The sequence below is a fragment of the Rhopalosiphum maidis genome, chromosome 3, assembly GCF_003676215.2.
Source record: "Rhopalosiphum maidis isolate BTI-1 chromosome 3, ASM367621v3, whole genome shotgun sequence".
Taxonomy (NCBI): domain Eukaryota; kingdom Metazoa; phylum Arthropoda; class Insecta; order Hemiptera; family Aphididae; genus Rhopalosiphum; species Rhopalosiphum maidis.
In genome coordinates this window covers 16645877-16666478 of record NC_040879.1, presented here as the reverse complement: position 1 = coordinate 16666478, position 20602 = coordinate 16645877, and the positions used below count along the sequence as shown (strand labels likewise).

The 20602-nt window shown below is 24.4% G+C and overlaps 1 protein-coding gene across 3 annotated transcripts in view; it reads left to right on the top strand.

Annotated features, from left to right (window-relative positions):
* Window positions 1–16798, top strand: part of LOC113559327 — a 39123-nt gene extending 22325 nt beyond the window's left edge. For 2 of the 3 annotated variants that reach the window (XM_026965011.1, XM_026965012.1), the window contains 26 exons: window positions 1611–1872; window positions 1948–2676; window positions 2735–2916; window positions 3331–3513; window positions 3574–3778; window positions 4242–4461; window positions 4522–4615; window positions 4712–4912; window positions 6024–6352; window positions 6417–6598; window positions 7246–7480; window positions 7547–7745; window positions 8698–8821; window positions 8893–9059; window positions 9287–9680; window positions 9756–10002; window positions 11101–11531; window positions 11718–12314; window positions 12773–12905; window positions 12980–13183; window positions 13249–13438; window positions 13895–14198; window positions 14264–14472; window positions 14540–14799; window positions 15669–16107; window positions 16178–16798. In XM_026965011.1, coding sequence (XP_026820812.1) covers window positions 1611–1872; window positions 1948–2676; window positions 2735–2916; window positions 3331–3513; window positions 3574–3778; window positions 4242–4461; window positions 4522–4615; window positions 4712–4912; window positions 6024–6352; window positions 6417–6598; window positions 7246–7480; window positions 7547–7745; window positions 8698–8821; window positions 8893–9059; window positions 9287–9680; window positions 9756–10002; window positions 11101–11531; window positions 11718–12314; window positions 12773–12905; window positions 12980–13183; window positions 13249–13438; window positions 13895–14198; window positions 14264–14472; window positions 14540–14799; window positions 15669–16107; window positions 16178–16642 — 7185 coding nt within the window. In that variant the 3' untranslated portion in view covers window positions 16643–16798. The remainder of the gene's footprint in view (window positions 1–1610; window positions 1873–1947; window positions 2677–2734; window positions 2917–3330; window positions 3514–3573; window positions 3779–4241; window positions 4462–4521; window positions 4616–4711; window positions 4913–6023; window positions 6353–6416; window positions 6599–7245; window positions 7481–7546; window positions 7746–8697; window positions 8822–8892; window positions 9060–9286; window positions 9681–9755; window positions 10003–11100; window positions 11532–11717; window positions 12315–12772; window positions 12906–12979; window positions 13184–13248; window positions 13439–13894; window positions 14199–14263; window positions 14473–14539; window positions 14800–15668; window positions 16108–16177) is intronic. The other variant, XM_026965013.1, reaches the window with a different exon arrangement.
* The last annotated feature ends 3804 nt before the right edge of the window (window positions 16799–20602 follow it).

Here is a 20602-nt window from a genome sequence, read left to right as displayed (position 1 = left end):
TTATTTATAGTTACGAATTACATGATTCATGGTTCAATTAAGTAAAATCAATCAATTTATTAGTTAAAACTTGATAAATATGATATAAATAAATGTTATTAAAGTTCAGGTTTTTTATTTTATTTTTTTTATATTTTTGAAATACATTTTGTATAATATCTTTACCAGCTTATTGTCAGCTGTAAACACTTGAATAAATTGTTATAATAATTTAAAATATCAAAAGAGTTATTAGGATTTTTGTTATTCCATTCATAATTTAAAATCCAATTGTATAATGTATATACTATATTATAGATGTATGAATATGCACTATATTTGAATATTTCTAATCTATTTGAGTCTTCGGGGTTTTAGTTATCATAGTTTTCAATTTGTTTTATATTTCAATATTCATTTTTCACACAAGGTGATCAATTTTACTTGTTATACTAATAATCTTAGTCAATGTTCATACTACTTTTTGTGGTTAATTAATAATTGCTATAGACCAGCGATCACCAACCGGTGGTCCGCAAAAAAATATGAACATTATTTGCAATATTATTTTATTAATCTTCCAGCGAGTGCATGTCGTATAATCACTGTGACAAAGTATAATTGTATTATGTTGTTATATAAATCCTTTTTTATTGTTTTATATGTATATTTTTTTATATTAATTTGGTATAAGACTAATCAGTAGTGGAATGGCATTTATGTAAAAAAGCTATTATAAGATATAAGTGGTCCGCAGAATTTAGAGTAAGGTTTTAGTGGTCTGTAAGGTCCAAAAGGTTAGCGACCACTGCTATAGACTGTAAAGAGTGAGTGGCAGTATTATGACAAACAGTTTCCATTGGTTTATATGTTTTGAATGAAAAAAAAAGTTTGTTAAGAGTATGAATAGTATCATAATATATATACCCATATGTCATATCTCCATTTTACAAACACATACATTTTTGATCAGCAGTTCCAATTTTGTATATGTAACCTTAATAACACAGTAAATTGACTTATTATCAAACTTGAAAGTTAGATAATTATCTGTTTTTTCTTGTAATTTTTATTAAGATAATTTAAAATCTTAGTGTATTATATGTGTTTTAATATTTTACACAATCATAACTTGTTTAAAAATTTAAATATCTTAATAAACTAATGAAAAAACACATATAATTTTCTTATTTTTAAGTTTGAGGTCAACTAATTGTATTTTAAGGATTACCTAAAGAAATTTGGAACTGCTGAACAAAAATTGCTATGTTGTACATTTGGAAGAACCCTTTCTCGAAAAAAAAAAAAAACATTAATTTTTCTTTTACATTTAGGTAAACTATTACAAAATTTAAAAATCCCCTTATTAAATTACTTACTAGAAAAATTTCAAATCTATAAAAAACATTATAGAAAAAATTCATAGACATTAAGATAAGACACCAGCTATAACTTTTTATATATAAAAGTAATATAACCATAAATTGAATTTTAACATTTTATTTTAAACAATTATCTAATACCTATGTCCTATTTTAATTAATATGTTAAAAATATTTACTGATAAAACTCGGGTTACATATTGTTTATTTTATTATATAAAAACTATAAAAATTTTTTTTTTTTATTAGTTGTGGCAAGTGGACTCCGATTGTATTGGCTCGCTATTTACATTTCAACATATGCAACATATGTGTATGGATCAAAATATTTTAGTTTCTAATCCAGATATAGATTTGAATAAAAAACGAAGACAGAGTAAAACTGTTATTATTGATGCTGGTCGCATATATAAATTGCCTTTTACATTTAATTTAGTAAACCTACTACCTAAATGCAGACATCATTCTTCAATGACATTTAATCTTTTCACTGCAGATCATAATGATACTGGTAAGAATATTTTTCCATAATAAATAATTTAGTTATTAATTTTTTTATTTGTCTTAAATTATCAAATTTTATCAGAATTAAATAGTGCTAAAGATGAAAGAAAATTGAATTACATATTGGAACGTTCATTTTACTCACGTTTACGGACATACAATAATAGATCTTTTGATGTCAACGATTCAGATATATCAGTAGATATGAATCAGACATTGAATGATCAAGAAATTGGCCAATGTTTCATTAAACGCGTTAATGATACTCGTTTAATTTTAACTGTTGGTCCATCCCTTATAGAAGAAAAATGTAATATAACAGATAACTCATCTGAGGATAACCTTCAACCATTTGGTCGTTCAAGAGCTAATACATGGCATTACACCAAAAGAGGAACAGGACAATCATTGTTGAGTACACAGTCCCAAGAAAATTCTACACATTACTATCGAACGATGTCTGTGGGGTCCAAACCGTACTATAAAGACTCTGAAGATCTGTCTTGGGCTCAACTCAGGCTTGAACAAAATTTTTCTACTGCTGAAATTAAACATACCAGTTATTTAAGTGATATTGGAACTGATGGACAAGATTACCCAACACATATGTTTATTGATGTTTATGATTGTCGACAAGAAGACGTAGAAAATGTTCTTATGTCTGACTGTAGTTCGTTTGATCATTCATTAACTGATGATTATTCAGAAGAAAGTAGTTCCTACGATAGTACTGAGACAAATAGTGATGAAGAAGTAGAAGAAAAAAATATAATTTCTAACAGAGAACAAATAATTTATGATGACCCACCAGGTAATTTATTATGTATTTTAGGATTGATTTATTATTAAAATTAAAACATTTGTTTCAGTTGACCCAATGTTCTTGGAAAAATATTTATACAAAATTCGAGTTATATATGATCGCAGCTTAGTTACAACAGTATTTCAAGCTTTACACCTGGGATTGAATGTTCGGTATGTAGACATTCAACGTGCTGTCGATAGATGTCAGCATCGTCTAATTTCATTTGACATCACTGATTACATAAAGGTAAAATAAATTTATTATTATACAAGTATATTATAAATTATGACATTATATACCAGATGCTACCAAACTTTGCTGATCACTATCTTTGTAATAACTTTTAGTTTAACATCTTTGTAGTAACATGACACTATTACATATGTAATTGTTGTAGATTAAACTAAATTTGAATGTACAATATAGTAATATAGAAAATACCGTTTTATTTTTATTTAAATGAATACATAAATATTCATTCTTTTCTTATATATATATTTATTTATTTTAAAGTAATCTAATATTAAATATTTTATATTATAAAAATGTAAAAATATTTCATAACTTAATTAAAATTAATCTGAGAGACAATTATTATTTCGTCTATCCTAATAAGAATCTTAAGTAATACAACTGACTACTGGCTATTATTTTATACAGGTTGTATGTGATCATTTCAAGAAAAATACTGATAGCTGTTCTATTTGTCCTGCTGATAATACAACATTAAAATCGCATCATGATATGATACACTCTAAATTTTCAGCTACATTAGATCGCCATATGCTGAAGCCTGTAGTCAATCACCAAGACTATTATTTCTATGATCTAATTGACGATTTAGTGAGTAATTTATTTTTGTTTAATTATTTGAATTATCAATTAATTTATAATTTTTCTTAGGACTGTGATGAATATACTAATAGCAATAGAAGACAAAAATATCTTACTAATATTTTACTAGGAGAGACCTATCATAAAACAGATTTTGATACACATGAATTGGATGAACAAGATATATTTCCTCTATTTGTACATTTAGTCTGTACTATAAAAACTAATACTGTTACAAAAAGTCAGTCTGTTCGTTCTTTACCTACTTGTATTCGTAAGTATTTATAGCATAAACTATCTGTGGCATACTTAAAGGGACTTAAGTAGGCAGTATGGTATGACCTCATGTGTTGTCTCTGTCTAACAATTATAGAACAAAACAAATTTATGTTAAGCAGCTTCATTTTTATATAATAAGCTTTAATAGTAGTATGATCAAACTTAAAGATGAGATCTTCATGTATGTATTCTCATGAGTTTTTTTACAATATTTTAATTTTTAAGCAAATAAAGGGTTAGAGTAGGGGGGTTTTAATTAAATTCAATTATTATTTCATCTTAATTATTTATCGAAAAATAAAAATAATGAAAAAGTTCTATAATCAATATTTGAAATACCTCATTTGAACATTATTAATATGGATTAATGTATAAGTTTGATTTTCAATTTTCTCTTGTAGATATTATTTTGTTCTCTAAAATATTTTATGTTTAATCATATGTATATTTGTACATAGTTGAACTAATAAACCAAGATAATGATGATGAAACCTCAAAAAATATGGATTTCAGTAACATAAAAGTATCATTAGATGTGTATTGTTTAATGTTACCGATTAATGTTTATGACGATGATGATGATGATGATGACGATGAGGTTGATAAATATACTACAATGAATAGTTCAGAACAATTACATTTTCCAATAAATAATAAATCTACAATACTACAATCATCGTTAGTATAACTTAAAATATCTACTAATTATTTATTTTTTTAAGTATATTTTATTTTTAGGAAACAGACAGATGATCATGAAAACTCATTTGTTTATTTGAGTTCTTCTCTACCACCTCGACATGCTCAAGGATTGGCAGCATTTTTAGCTGAGGTAATTATAGTTAACACTTATCATACTTGTATAATACTTAGAAAATAATTAAACTTCTTTATTTTGTAATATAATTATATACTTTTTCTGCAATAGGTGGAATGGTGTATGCGTGATGAAATGGCAGCCGGTCTTTTACTATATCCAACTGTAACTACTAATTCATTAGAAAAGATCATTGAGCATGTTACAAATTCACCACAATCTCCATCAAATGATCACCAACAAATACCTGTTCATTTTGTTGTACCTTCCTCACGTCCTTCTAAATATAATAGTGTTTCACTTTTCTTACAGGTATTTTATAATCTAATAGTTATTACTTATTTTTTAAAATTAATTTAAAGTGACGTTATACCACACAAAATAATTTTTGCGGGATAGATATTCAATAAATTGATTTATTCAGAAACTGTTATCATGAAAATTCATATTTTTATATGTTAATATTTTCATTTACTTTTACTAAGCTGTTAAATTAATTTAACTTCAGCTGATAAACACAATAAATGCAACTATTTAAAATCAGTGACGTGTTTACATGGTAGGCCAACTAGACCATGTCCCATGTGATAGGACCAATCTTCCCTAATAGTTATAAACACACACACTCAAAAACATATTTAGGGAAAGGCGAAAGGGGGCAATCGCCCTGGACACCAAATTGTAAGCCTCTTAAAGAGGTACCGCGCTAGAAGTTAAATTTTTAAGATCAATTTTTTTTTAAGTTTGAAAAAGAACGCCAATATATTTTTGCATCTATAGGACACCAAAATTGTAAATACACTTCTGTACACATTACAGAACAAAACAAGTCTACTCAATTATTTTGTGCTGGACACATAATTGTTTAAAATGAACATTTTAATTATTAACCACTCTACACCAATTGCAAAATAAATCCTATAAATTAAAATATTAACCAACTTATTGATATTCAAAATGTGCATAAAATATTATTTTTGTAAAATTTATCTTGTAATATTTGTTATATAATTATTATAAAATATATTTCCTAGGCTATAACCTAGTTATTTACCTTGCCAACCTTTTCAAACAAGTTAGCTACATTTAAAAGTTTTAAGTCCCTGGTGATCGACATTTAGGGGAGTAGTTATAAAGTATATAAATGTTATTGTAAGCTATCATAATAAAAACTAGAAGCCAATAAAAAAATGTTTGACTGTAACATTAAAATAAATTATAATTCTGAACAAATCAATATAGAATATCTAAATCATTATAATGATTGTATGTTATATAAGTAATTACATTGAATGTACTATTATAATAAAAAACATTATTTTTTATATTAGAATTTATTATAGTTTTTTGATCTTAGAACTGACATAATGTTCCTAATTTATATAATTTACATAATGTGTACTTGTTTGTTTGTTTATTTTAGAAACTTGATCAATTTGATATTATATTAGATAATGATAATGGCAGTGAACATTATGCTCTTGAACAATCCACAAAAGATACATTTTATGTTGTGGAAAAATATCTGCATCCTAGTCCTGATAGTACAGTTTTTGAAAGTAATAGTGATGATCTTGAAAACAGTCCTGATTCAGACGAATTTTTAAGTGATACTAATGACTCTAAACCAATATTACCAAATTTTTGGATCATACTAAAAATACAACCTGATCAACAATGTCAAAAAGAACACAAATCTGACAATAACAACACAGTCAACACATTAGTAGTAAATGTATACTTCCATTGCAGGTAAATCAATATCTAAATTTATGGGAATATTATCTTAACTCTAATGCACATTACTATTGCTTAGATTTTCTGAATCAAATGTACAAGGAAAATATTCTGCGATAATGGAAATTGTAAAACAAAATGTGTATCAAGCAGCCACTGTTGTTAATCAAACTATATTATTGTGTCGTTTATATGAAACAAAGACTTGTGATCCATTATTAGAGCCTATTATTGAAGATCATGATCATTCAGATGATGGTGGTAAAGTTTTTTAGTTTAAAATAAATAATAACAAAACAGTATAACCTCTACGTACAGATAAATTAATAAAATGTAACCAAACTAACAAACTTATTTTAGTAAAAAGTAAAATAATTCATAAATCAATTGATAATTTATCTATTCATCGTTTAGTGTAATTTAAGAAAGTTTGTTGACTTTTTTTATGTTTAATTATTAAAATAAATAATAAAAGATTATAAATTACTTAATTTAACTATAATCTTTATAAATCTTTAAAACATATCTTTTGATTTATAGTATATTTTATATACATTATTTTCCTTCTTGAAAAAAGTTAATACAATTTAATCATATTTCTTACATCTTATTATAGTTTTGTTTAAGATAAAATAATATTAACGGAATAAAAAAATAACAAATTTAAATTAATTATAAGAAAAAATAAATTGTATCAAATAAAGAAATAACTTACAGTCTAACTTAAAATTGCTGTATATTATAAATACATGATTTTCCGAATAAATTAAAATTTAATACTTTTTAAATATATTATCTAAAAAAAATGATACATGTAAATGTATAAATACTATACTACTTCTGCCTACTAGTCTAATACCCAAGATGTTTTGTAATTACAATAACATCTAACCTTTATATTTTCATAGATGAAAATGGTGTTGGTGAAGGAAAAAAAATTATAAATTATTTTACTCTTGGCCAATTTAAGTGCCCAGTTGTATGGTCTACTAGATTTTCACTACATCCTAGGCTTCAGCGAGCAACAGCTATGGGTTTACTTGGTATACAAGTTTTACATACTATGCTTGAAGGGTTTTCTGTTCGAAATCGTCGAAATATGTTTGTTTATAAAGAATCGTCTGGTTCTGTGTTTTATTTAAGGTAATTATTCAAAATTTAATTAATTTAATTAATTAATTTAAGTTTATAATATTATTTCCTTTATAGAATCTATGAAAATTCGAGTCAACAGCAACAAGACCAAAAACTTAATAATAATTTAGTATATCCATTGCAATATGATTCTGATGACGATGATACTATATCAAGATGCTCATCTGCTACTTCAACAACAATTACATCCACAATATTTTCTTCTAACCAATCAAATTTTTCACGCAAATACTCTGAGGATATAAATGTTTGTGTAATATCATCATACATATATATGATATGTACAGAGTTTTTCAAATTATATATGTCAGTAGATATCACTAAAATATATATAAATTAGAAAAATCGATGAGTGTATAAACGATTTGTGATAGTAAAATCAAATTACAAATTTAAAGGGAACCTATATTATTAAAATATGACTCATATATAGGTTAAATGTTAATGTATTTTGATGATAATGTAATTTGATTTATTAAAAATTAAATAAACTAAAGCTATTTTTATTTTATTAAATTGCAAAATTTCTTCGGGAAATAATACATTTTTCATTTTATTACTAACATTAAATGAGAATGAATATGAATTAGCAATAAAAATTTGCATTAAATAATGATAGTAAAATTATAAATCCATATTATTTAAAACTAAACTTAAAATCAAATATAATTTCGTTACTTTGAAAGTAATGTATATTTATATAATAATAATTTCTATATCTTGAATTTTAGTCATTTATACATTTTTTAAATTCGGCAGCATTAAACTATCTGTATATAAGATTAAATATCAAAAGAATACTAAAGCAGGACTAAATTGGCTTAAATAAAATAATAATTAAATGTATGTAACTGATTGCAAAAGTTCAGAAGAACATTGTCGTACATCTAATAATTACATTTAAAAACTGCTTCATATTATCACTTAAAAATTATGTCTACAGATTGTTTAGCTTTTCAAATATATTCAACTCGGCAATTTTTTTTTCGAATGAATAATACTCATATTGTACAACTGCATATTCAATAGCTAATTAAAAACAAAGACAAAATGTGTACATTGTGTAAACAGTAAAAAAAAATATACAATACAAAAAACTAAATATGTAATCATAATTTGGAATTTGTATATGTATATATACATATTTTTATATTAATTTATTTATTACCACATGACCACTTAATAATTTTAATTATTTAATTTAGTACATAGACAATAATAAATCTATTCAAAATCCTGGAACGCGTTCCTTAGGTGGCTATTGGGGTGACGTTGATTCAAAAGACGTAGAAGATTTGACATTAAAAGTACATGGAATATCACCTGTAGGTAAGTAGTATACATTTAATTAATTAATATAAAAATGTAAAGAATTTAATTTACTATTTTAATTATATTAGGTGATGAAATTCGCATTGATTTAGTAAGAGTTCTACAGAACCGTTTAAATGATGGTGTATTAGAATTGCTGACAACTATGTTATATAGAAATCCGTTATGTAGATTGTATCCAGATGATGTACGTTTTGTGCAACCAAGTAATGGTCACCCAGATTATACTATGAAAGTAATTATTTCATTTAATATTACACATTTTAATTATATTTATTTAATAATATAGATTGTTTCTTATAAAAGTACATGTAAGTTTCAAATTATAAAAATAAATTGAGTTTAACAATTTGTTCTTTTATATTTTATAACATTTAATATAAATGGTACTAACATGGTTACGTTAAACTTAACTTTACTTATAAAACAATTATTTATTTAATTTTGTTTTTTTTTGTTTAGTTATCTTTGCCAATTGAAACAAAAATTACAAAATTGTTTATACACAATCTAAAACGTAATGCTGCAACTTTATTGCTATTCCCGCCACAATATGCAAGTCGTCATCACAGATTTAACTATGCATATGATATGATAAACGAAACAAAAAAGCCTATTATTCGTTCATTTTTTATGTATAATCAGCCAATTGCTGGTACTAGTGTAATTGGTGGTAAACGTATTACAAGTGGTAAACGAGGTCTAGCATGTGTTTTATTTGACATTTATTCAAATGAAGATCATGATTCAATAGATTATTTATATGACTATCCTACTGATCCTGAGTTATTTGAAAGACATACATATGCAACATGTATTGATGATTTGAAATCAACTACTGAATATAGTGGCTATAGTAAGATTTATAAATTTTGATTTGTATTTGTGTTTATTTAAAGTAACTGATGTAATTACTAATTAATATGTTTAGTTAAATTGTTTGTATGGTGGCGTGGTCGAGATAATATGGAAGTTCTCCAACAAAAATTGACTTCCACCGTAACTTACTCTTTGTGGGATATTTATATTGAACGATTTCTGTGGGAACAACCTCTTATAATTGAACAGCCATCAGAAATATATGTGAATCCATTATGCATTCAATTTTTAGCAAAATGGATAGCATTTGGAGCACACAAATCAGTTCCGTTGGCATACCATTCTAAAATATTATGTCGGTAAGTATATTTTATACTCATATAGTATAAACATTATTTATTTAAAACTGCTTCAATAGGAAATATACCAGGTGACACATAGCTCTCATTATAGAATTATCAGACTTTACTATCAAATCACCATTCTAAAATGCGTGACAATTGTAGATCATGCAATATGTTAGTATCAGCAAACAAAGAAGGTTGCTATCAAAGAAGACAATTTAGTATATCAATACTGATATTGTATCGGTTAAAATTCAAAGTTCTATGAATGACATATTTGATATACTAAAAAAACGTACTAATCCCTATTGAACTCTAGCTTTGATATGAGTTAGTTTATAACTAGTAGTTAACAGCTACTATCATTGGCGCAACTAGGAGGTACTTAGGAGGGCTTAGCCTCCTAAACATATATTTTAGCCCCCCAATTTTTTTTAATTTTTAAGATTAAATAATAATTTAAGCATAAAATAATAAAAATGTGAGATACATCCTATGCAATATGACGTAGAGAATTATTATAACAGAATTATTCAAAAATAAATTGTATAAATATAAAATAATAAAGTTTATTCTGCAATATACGTAAAATATAATAAAAATATATTTATCAAATAAATATTATGTGGGCATGCGTGGCATCGGTATTGCGGCGATCACCGTCCAATATTTTAATTTTATTTTAGTGATTAAAAATGGACAAATTTGGTTATAGGTAATGACTATTGAAATAATCTAATTTCTTTTTTTCTTTGAATGTCATGTCATACTGGCTTTACTGATTTTTAATGTTCTACTAAAATACTAAAATTTAAATAAAACCTTACTTAATTTATGATTTTCTATTTTACGTATAATATATATATATTATATAAATGCATTATATATAATTTATAAAAAAGTTACAAAATTATTTATATAATTATTTATATATTTCTTTAGAAGTATATTTCATAGTTCCTAATCAGTATATAGCGTATATTTAAATATATAGCAGTGCCAAATACTCATCAACTTTAAATAATAACAATACGTGATGCAATTGCTAATAATATACATTCTATGTATCTTTACATTTTTTTTTTTTAACAATATTAAAATCCTTTTTTTTAGAATACACATAAGTCACGTGCTTCGAGAATTTAAGACTCATTTGTCTTGGTCTTGGTTATCATCATCTAATAATTTGCCCATTTCTGTTCGTTACTTTTATATTCCGCGCACAAAATACGGCGAGACATCAGTTGATTGTGTTAGTAACAATGTAATAAGTGATTCAGCTGACCCTCTACAACTGCAAAAAGAACATGATTCTTCGTTGAATAATTTAATGTTTTATGAATGGCAAGTACCAGATACTGATTCACTTGTATGTCCACCTCCTGCCGCATGTGTCTTAATAGTTGTATCTGTAACTTCTACCAAGAATAAACAAAAACGTAAACGACAACAAAATCTAAATATGGGTAATGAACATAGTGATTCAGATGCTGATAATGGTTTTGTTGTACCAGAAAATCATGAAAACATAAATACTGTTGAAGGTAAATAGTTATTTATAGTAATCTATTATTATTATTATTCAAAGAATATTTCAGTAAATGTTATAGTACAAGTATTATGGTATATGATATTATTTAATAATTAATTTAATATAGTTCAGAAATTGTTTCCAATAAAAAAAATGCTTTAATACATTTCTTTTGTTAATATTCATTTATATTTTACAGATAATGTTGAAACATTAGTAACCGATGACCAACCAGTGACTTTAAACAATGATGGAGATGAAAATGTAATACAAAACACCGTAACTGATACTAATAAATACCAAAAACCACAAAAAGTTAATACTTGTGAAAAAATTAGTAAATTATTTTTGTTGGCTATATCTGGTCAATCAGTTCATTCATTATCATATAGTTGCCACAAAAATGAAGATCAACCTATTGCTATCCAACGTTTAAGTCGCTGGTTAGAATGGCGAAACATTGCTTTCACATCAACTATATATCACATGATTGGACTAAGAAATTCAAAAATATATGGCCAATTTGGAAGCACTCAAATTAAAAACCAATCATCAAAAATAAATAATAACCTAGATTTATTATTGGATTACAAGACTTATGCTGCTGTTGTAGGAGAACATGAAACTTATGAGAAAATTTTTGTTGAAAAAAACTTTCGAATAAATAATCGTGGTTCTAAACCACTTGATAATGATATTGAAGATAAAAAAAATAAACCTTTAAACTACAAAAAAGATGTTTTGGATTCATATATTGAGCGATTGGTGAGAAATAGTAAACAAAGACGTCGCACAGGTAAGACTTATATACTTAAGGGTTTTTATTTTTAGAATTTTAACAGGCATGATCCTTTAAAAAAATATTTCATGGTTTACCTAAATTTAACAAATCCTAAACTATACATATATTATTGAGTTATTAATATTAAATAATAATTAAATATTAATAATGACTATTTTAAATCTATGAGAGTTTCTAATATAGTTTTTACCATAAAAATATAATTTTTCTTATTTTGATGATTATTATTTATTCTAAATGTAAATTGAAATACTTAAAATATATTTTAGTTAAATTATGTTATTTTGAAACAAATATTTTTTTCAGAGTAATTAAAATTTATTTATTTCTTAAATTACATTTTTTGAGCAACTTGTATTTTAATATTCTATTTATTTTTTAACAATGTTTATAAAAATTCAATGGTAATAAAAATTTTATAATTTAATTATGCTTTGTGTCAATTATTTCAGAAATGTATCAAAAATTGTTATATGATATGTGGATTCAAGTGGATGCAGTTGTTACCAAAGAAGCTTTTCGCACTTTTTATCAACATAGTAGATTAATTCATTATTGTTTAACACCATTGTTATTTTTACCTTGGTAAATAATAACACCTACCACTGTTATTTTAAATAATTTTCTTGATATCTTAATGAATAATTTTATTTTACTAGGTGGCGGTTAGAATCAGCTGCTACCCGAGATCATTTAGTGGATGCATCTAAATTAAGAAGTTTAACTTTTTCGCATGCTCCGCAATGGCACAAACGATTATGTGCTAGATTGACAGTTGCTTATGCCCAATATATTGAGACTGATCCTCTTTTTAGTGGATTTCAACCAATTCAAATTGGTAAATCCCGTGTATATAATGATGGGTGAGTTAATCTGTTAAAAAAAACTATTATAATAATTAAAATAATTGATTTTATTTATACTATAGTATGATAATGGATCTGGATTGCACTAAATCCATAACTCGTTATTACAAAAAAACTATACCCGGAGCTTCTGGAGGATTACTTTTAATAGAAATTGGAGTATGTCAGCCATTTTATTACATTAAGCTTAGTTGTATTGAAAGAGCTCGAATAACAAGTCTTGTAGAAAATTACAAGGATAAATGCAAACCGGTAAAGATTTAAATATTAATTTATCTCAAATATATTTTAGAAAAAATATATTATTACACTAACTATATTTATACATGGAAGATTAGTATTACGTCATATATGTTATCAAACTTAATCAAAATTTCATTTTGGATTCAAACAAAACAAAATACACATTTAAAATATAATAAGTTCTTTAGTTAGTCTTTTAAAACAACTAAATCTATTAAATCTATTCACAAAAGAAAAATGCAAAATAAAAAAATGCTCGTAACTGTTTTAAATTGTTTTAACAAACAAAATAAATTATCAAATTTTGTATACATTTTAAATAGGCATCTTAATTTGTTTGTATCCAAATGGTCCAATTGATAAAATATATAAGATTTGATAACGTGTATGACGTAGGCACTAATCGAATGCATTGGATTTTACTTATATTAAACAATACTGACTAAATAATTTATATTTCTTTAGTATTGTCTCCTTGAACAATCTGAAAACATTATTCAGAATATGCACTTACATTCATTTACATACGACTTTCATGTAAGGATACTATCGGATAGACTAAGTAAATTAGTAGAAAAACAAAAGGCTGGAAAAAGATGTAATTATGGTTGCGATATATTAATGTTGTTGGATCATAAAAACTCTATACAAAATAGTGCCAATAAAACAGGAAATAGCAATAAAAAAAACGCTATTGCTGGATTTCTAGATGATTTTTTGAAATATTACACCTTACCACCATTATATTCTAATTGTTTAGTACTAGCAGGTACTTCTTCTTATATATCAAATGTATATTAATTTAGTGGTTAAATTACTTTATTTAATTTGTAGGTGTCATTAAGCGCAGTGAAATATCTGTTACCGGCCTCCAATTATATGAATATTTAGTTGAAAACTGTTCAGAAGATTGTGAAGGGATGGCTGTTTTAAAAATAGGTGATAGTTCATCAGCAGAAGATGATGATGGAGCATCTCTATTTGATGATTTTGAAGATCATGAATTTCTAGATTCTCAACATATTTTTGGAAATGATTTGACTGTAAGAATAACAAATACCTATATTTTTTAGATGATTCTAATACTTAAATAATACAAATTTCTTATAGGATTACATTCTCGTTCATCATATGGCTGGTAGTGATATACAACGAAGACAAGAATTGAAAAATAATTCAAATACTCGTAAACTGGGAATGGAATCAGATGATTTTTTTACTGATAATCAGTATGAAGTATGTGGTTTATTTGATGCAACACTTGTTATGACATTATCATCAGTAAAACAACTATTATTGGACACTAGTAATGAAATAACTTTATCGTATTATGTGCTGTTGACAAATAATGAAAATTATAATTTGAAAAAGTATGTTTAATGATTATTTTTTATGTATGTATGTGGTTAAGTGTTTAATGTTGATAATATGTTTGATATTGCTCATTTTTTAAGTAGTATATGTAGTAGTAGATATATGAAACACATAGTGCCAAAATAGCTTAACCTCCAAAAAAATAATTTAACCTTCTGTCATTAAACATTTTAAAATAATGTAATATTTTAAAGCAAAGCTAAAATAAAATATCAAGTAAATAGCAGAATTTAATATTTTTAGTTTTGTCATTAAAATATTTGTGAAAATAAAATATAACTTAAGTCTTTATTATGTATAGAATTTTAAAGAAAACAACTTAAAAAATGTAACAAAATTATAAAATAATAATTTAAAAAGTAAGACATTAATCTATTTTTTATTAAATATTAATTATCTATAAACCTTGACCATATCTGTTGTATTTTAACAAATATATATTTGCATGTGATAAACAAATATGTAACTGGTCAAAAAAATTAGACAGGCTTAGACCTAATCGGCCAACCCTATTAACATATCACTGTTATATAAAATAAGCAAGTCAACAAAAAAGCATTATATTTAAATTATATTATAGCTACCTAGTATTTACTTTTTATTTTATACTTTTTCTTGAAATAATTAAAATAATAGTTTTTTGAAATAATCTGTTTTGGCATCATGCGCCTCATGTATAGTTCAGTAGATTAAATTAAAATACTCACAATTTATACTTTGACAATTTTTCTATGAGTTAATTTCATGTAAAGTCTTGGCAATGTAATTAATTTAATCTGTTATTTCTACCTACACTTTTCCGCTAATGCTTTATTATATATTTAAATGCACACATTTTTTACTCTGTATATATTTTTTATTCTAGACAAAAAGCTATTTCACTTAAAACCATCTACAATACGCAACAAAGGCATAGCACACCTATTCGTCCATCTGATCGTAGATTTAATCAATCTAATAACCAATTATTGTCTGCTAGTGTACCTAGTAATAGTGTTGGTAATTCTCTAACATCTGAATCAACTACTTGTGGTGGTAGTTTGGATGAAAACAATACTTTCCAAAATTGGTCTGAATTACCACCAAATCATTTACCATATTTCAAAAAAAAATATAAAAAAAATAATGAATATGTCTATGATGATTTGAATGAACATCATCAGCAAACTATTAAAAAAAGAAACCTTATAAAATTCTATGAGAAAAAAGCAGCAGAATTGGTCGCACATACTGTAGATACAGCAGCTAATCGTTGTCGTATACATTTATTATGGAAATTATTTGGCATACCAATTGATCAACAGGTAAATAATAAGGAAAGATGACTGATCTATTATTATAAGTGGATTAAAATTAAATTTATATTTTTTTTAGAAACTTGGGATCACTGATGTTACATTTAATCAACTAGAAGAACTAGTGAATACAGCTGTTTTTGTAAAATCATTATGTGAATATGACATTAACTACCGCCATATATTAAAACTACTTCATAAACAACCGCAATGGTTTACTTCGTTACACAAGATGATCTCTGGGCAATCGACATTATTATTGGAGACGACATCCACATTGCCACCGCAGTGTCGTATTTATAATAGTAATAGATCAGAAAATCAATACATTGTAGTCTTACCAAATCTAACAGAATTTGATGAATTTGATGCATTTGTAATAATTGATAATGGAATTGATTCAACAGAGAAACTTGTTTCTTCGTCCGATTCATTAGTAAATATAGTTTTTAGAAGAAATGTTAGTGGATCTGATGAGGTGGCTGCTCTAGTAGAAACTGTTGGAGATGCCATATGTTATCTTATTTGGCAATCAATCAAATAAATATCAGAGTTTTTATAGTTTTGTTACACAATCTTGTTGAAAATCTTAAATACTCTAGATCAAATCTGTTAGTAATATAAAACTATATCTATTATAATTTTGTGCCATTTATAGTTATATTATTATTGAGTCTAGTCATTTAATTTTCCAAAAATGTCAACACCAATTATAATTAATAATATATAATAACTAATGAATATTATTTTACTTAATTTTTTCTAACAATTTTCATTATAGTTTATATTATATAATAAAACATGATACTCCTTGGTAATCAAAAAAAAAAAAAAACAATGTTTTTAATTTAAGTGTGAAATTACATTTTAATAATCAAGATAATTTGAGAATAATTATATTTTTCTAAATTATTATAATAAGTGAATAGGCCTATTATTACTCAAAGTCTGATGTAAAGAATGTTGAATTTTGCTAATTTTATGCAACCGTGATTATTTACAAACATATAGTACAATTTTATTTTTAAATGACTGTTGATACACAAATTGAATATTATAAAGTTAAATTGCTTGTTATGTTTGTTGTATCTTTTTGTTACCAATTGATATGAATGTTTGTATAAAATGGTAAATTCCAAATCTTACAATTAATTACTTTTGCTCAATGTTATTGTTTTTATTATTTTGTTGAATTATTGGTACTAAGTAAGATTTTTTTATTTGAATGTACCAGCTTTTGTAACTTAGTTAAGTTATTTAATTTATTAATATTATGTAACTGACATGGTTATTGTTTTATCTTTTATAATAAATAATTATTGAACTGACCTTGTTATTATATTTTTATTTAAGTTATAGTTTTTTAATTCAATCTCATTATATAACAAATACCAAAATTTGATTGTATAAAACATAAAAATTAACAGTTAGCCAAATTACTTAAACTGTAATTTATTTATATTTAAGAATTTATTACAAGGTATATGTACCGACTGTGCTATTTAAAATAATTTTTTAACTTACCTTGTTTTTTTTAATACATTGATTGTTAAGCATTTTATTACAAAAGCAAGATTATAATAAAATTATTGCAAAACATTGTTAATGTTGTTTTTATTATTTTAAGTAAGAAAGATTTGTTTTCTAACTATAATTTCTTTGAGCCTAGCTTTACTGTTACACTGTTAGCATTTAAATATTTAATAATAATTTTTAAATATTTTTTCAGAGAAACTTCTAAATACCAAGGGTCACCTAAATTTGTCAACAAACCATAATTTTGGTTAAGGTGATTTGAAGATTATCTCTAACAATTTTGATGCATATAAAAACGTTGAAATCAATCAATTCAAACTGCTAAATACTTATATAAATTTTATTGTGTTAATAATTAATAATTTGTTTGTTTTTTTAAAGATAAAAAAATGAAAAAATCTCAGAATTACACAGTACTTTGGTATACTTTTTTATTAATAAATTTGTAATTTCGTAAGAATGATCGAGCATTATAAAATTGTTTTATCAAAATTATAATTTTTATAAAATTCAACTCTAATGTTTTTTACCCAAAAAATAAAAATATTTTATTTAATTAGCTTAGTTTTTATTAAATTCTAGATGTAAATAATATTGTAAAGAACTCAAAATAATTTTTTTTTTAATTACTACGAGTATTTTTCCATAACTTTATTTCTTTTTAAAGTTCTTTAACATTTATGTCCAAAAATAATAAATAGCTTGAAAAATGCTATTAATATTTTTTATTGATATTATTATAAAATAAATTGTGATGGTATGAGCACAATTAACTAAATTTTATTTGTATTTTTATTGAGGGAATATGACATTAAATCTTTTAAGAAGTAGTATAATACTCTGGCAATATTCTTCTAGAGATTGAGTAAGCATGTTGAACCTATGTGTTTGATGTTTGATAATCCTTTTTATAATAGAATATGTATAGTATATATTATTTTTAAACATTTATTAATTGTATTGCTGGTATTAAACATTATACAATTATACAATTACATTTTATGATAGGTAGCTACTTTAGTACTTAAACTTGTCCATTATTAGGTATATTTGTACAGAATGTATTATAACCTATAAATGACAAAAACAACTCAAAAGTAAAAAGTATAGAGTACTTTTCACCAAAAATTTAAAGCTGAAATTGTATTTTGTATGTTTTTGAACATTCTAATTAAAGAGGTTTATAAGTTTATATTTCATATAAATAATTAATTTAAACAAAATTATATTTTTTATAAATGCAAATATTTATTTTTGTATTTAAATTTTTTACAATTACACATTTTTATGGTTATATTACTTATAGTTCTATAGAAACTCATTAAGTGTTAAATATTGTTAATATATAATCAAGTAGATAAGTAGGTATTTAATCTGAAAAATCAAAAATAACTAATTTGAGGGGAAATAAAGTAGGTAGAAATAACAAGTATGTACCAATTAAATAAATTCAACGACTTTATATTTTATACATAATACATAAGTAAACATTTATAGATTATAATTTAGAAAATAAATCTATATTTATGTTTAAATTTAAAAATCAATATACCTACTAACCTACTTAATAGTTATCATGACAATCGACACACATTTCAATGTATTAAATGTGTAATGGTCTTAAAGAAAATCAGTTACCTACTGTATTCCTATAATTAAGTACATTGGTGGATTAAACGTCAGGCAAAGTAGGCAGTTGTCTAGAGTGGCAAATTTTTAGGAGCTGTAATTTCAGGTTAATATTTTATTGATAATGCTAGGATTTTTTAGATTGTGTAATGTAGGGTAAGATTACTCTGAATAATAGCAAATAAAAATGTAAAATAATTAAACATAACACATTTTTGTTAATTTAATTAATATTTCTTCTTTATTTTATAATATATAATAAAAAAAATATCCAATTTTTCTTGAAAATGAAATAACACAAGATACATAAATTAAAGACATACTTTTGCAGAAAAAAAAGTAAGGCACAAACAAATAAAATAGCTTTTTTTGTTATATATTGTAATGATATATATATAATATATCATTATTAATTAATTAATTAATTAAATGTAATTTATATTAACATTTAACAATTCAAGTATACCAATTATATATAATTTAATTTAAAATTTTCTAATATTAATCTTAACATTTAGCATTGAGTAGATAAATAATATATTATCAAATGTCATATAGATAAATGCTTTAATGATATATATATATATCATTATTAATTAATTAATTAAATGTAATTTATTTTAACATTTAACAATTTAAGTGTACAAATTATATATTGCTTAATTTAACATTTACATTTAGGATTAAGTAGATAAATAATATAATATCAAATGTCATATACATAAATGCTTTGTAAGATGCCTTGTTTAATAGCATAGACAGCATCCCACAATTTCTTATATAAAAGCACATAACATACTAAATAAGGTGCTCAGTTGCTCCACCATTCAGTGGCCTAACGGCTCAGTCGCATACCCGGTCTATATCCTGTCACAGTTCATATATTATATTTAGTTTGTTAAATTAAAATATTGTTCACAATTAATTTTGTATTTCAATAATTCCTAATTTCTTCAAAACTCTAGAAGATCAGTTTGAACAACACGATTTGCAAGAGTTAAGTTAATATATTTATAATTAACATATACTCTACGCATATTCATAAATACACATTTTTTCCATAAAAGAAAAACTCTCTTATTCACACCCCGAATTAAATTTACACGTTTATTAACGTTTATATATAAAGTAATGAGCTAAGAATTTCAATCTATATACTATATATTAATTTTCATATACTAATATTAAAATAGAACATTATAGGCCATATTTTTAACTCATTACAATATGTTGTATAATAACAATAAGTACGAATTTTTAAATTTGATTGAATATATAAGTTAGTTTAAGGAACCTAATTATATCTATACAATAATTATGTTTAATTGGTAAAGCAAAT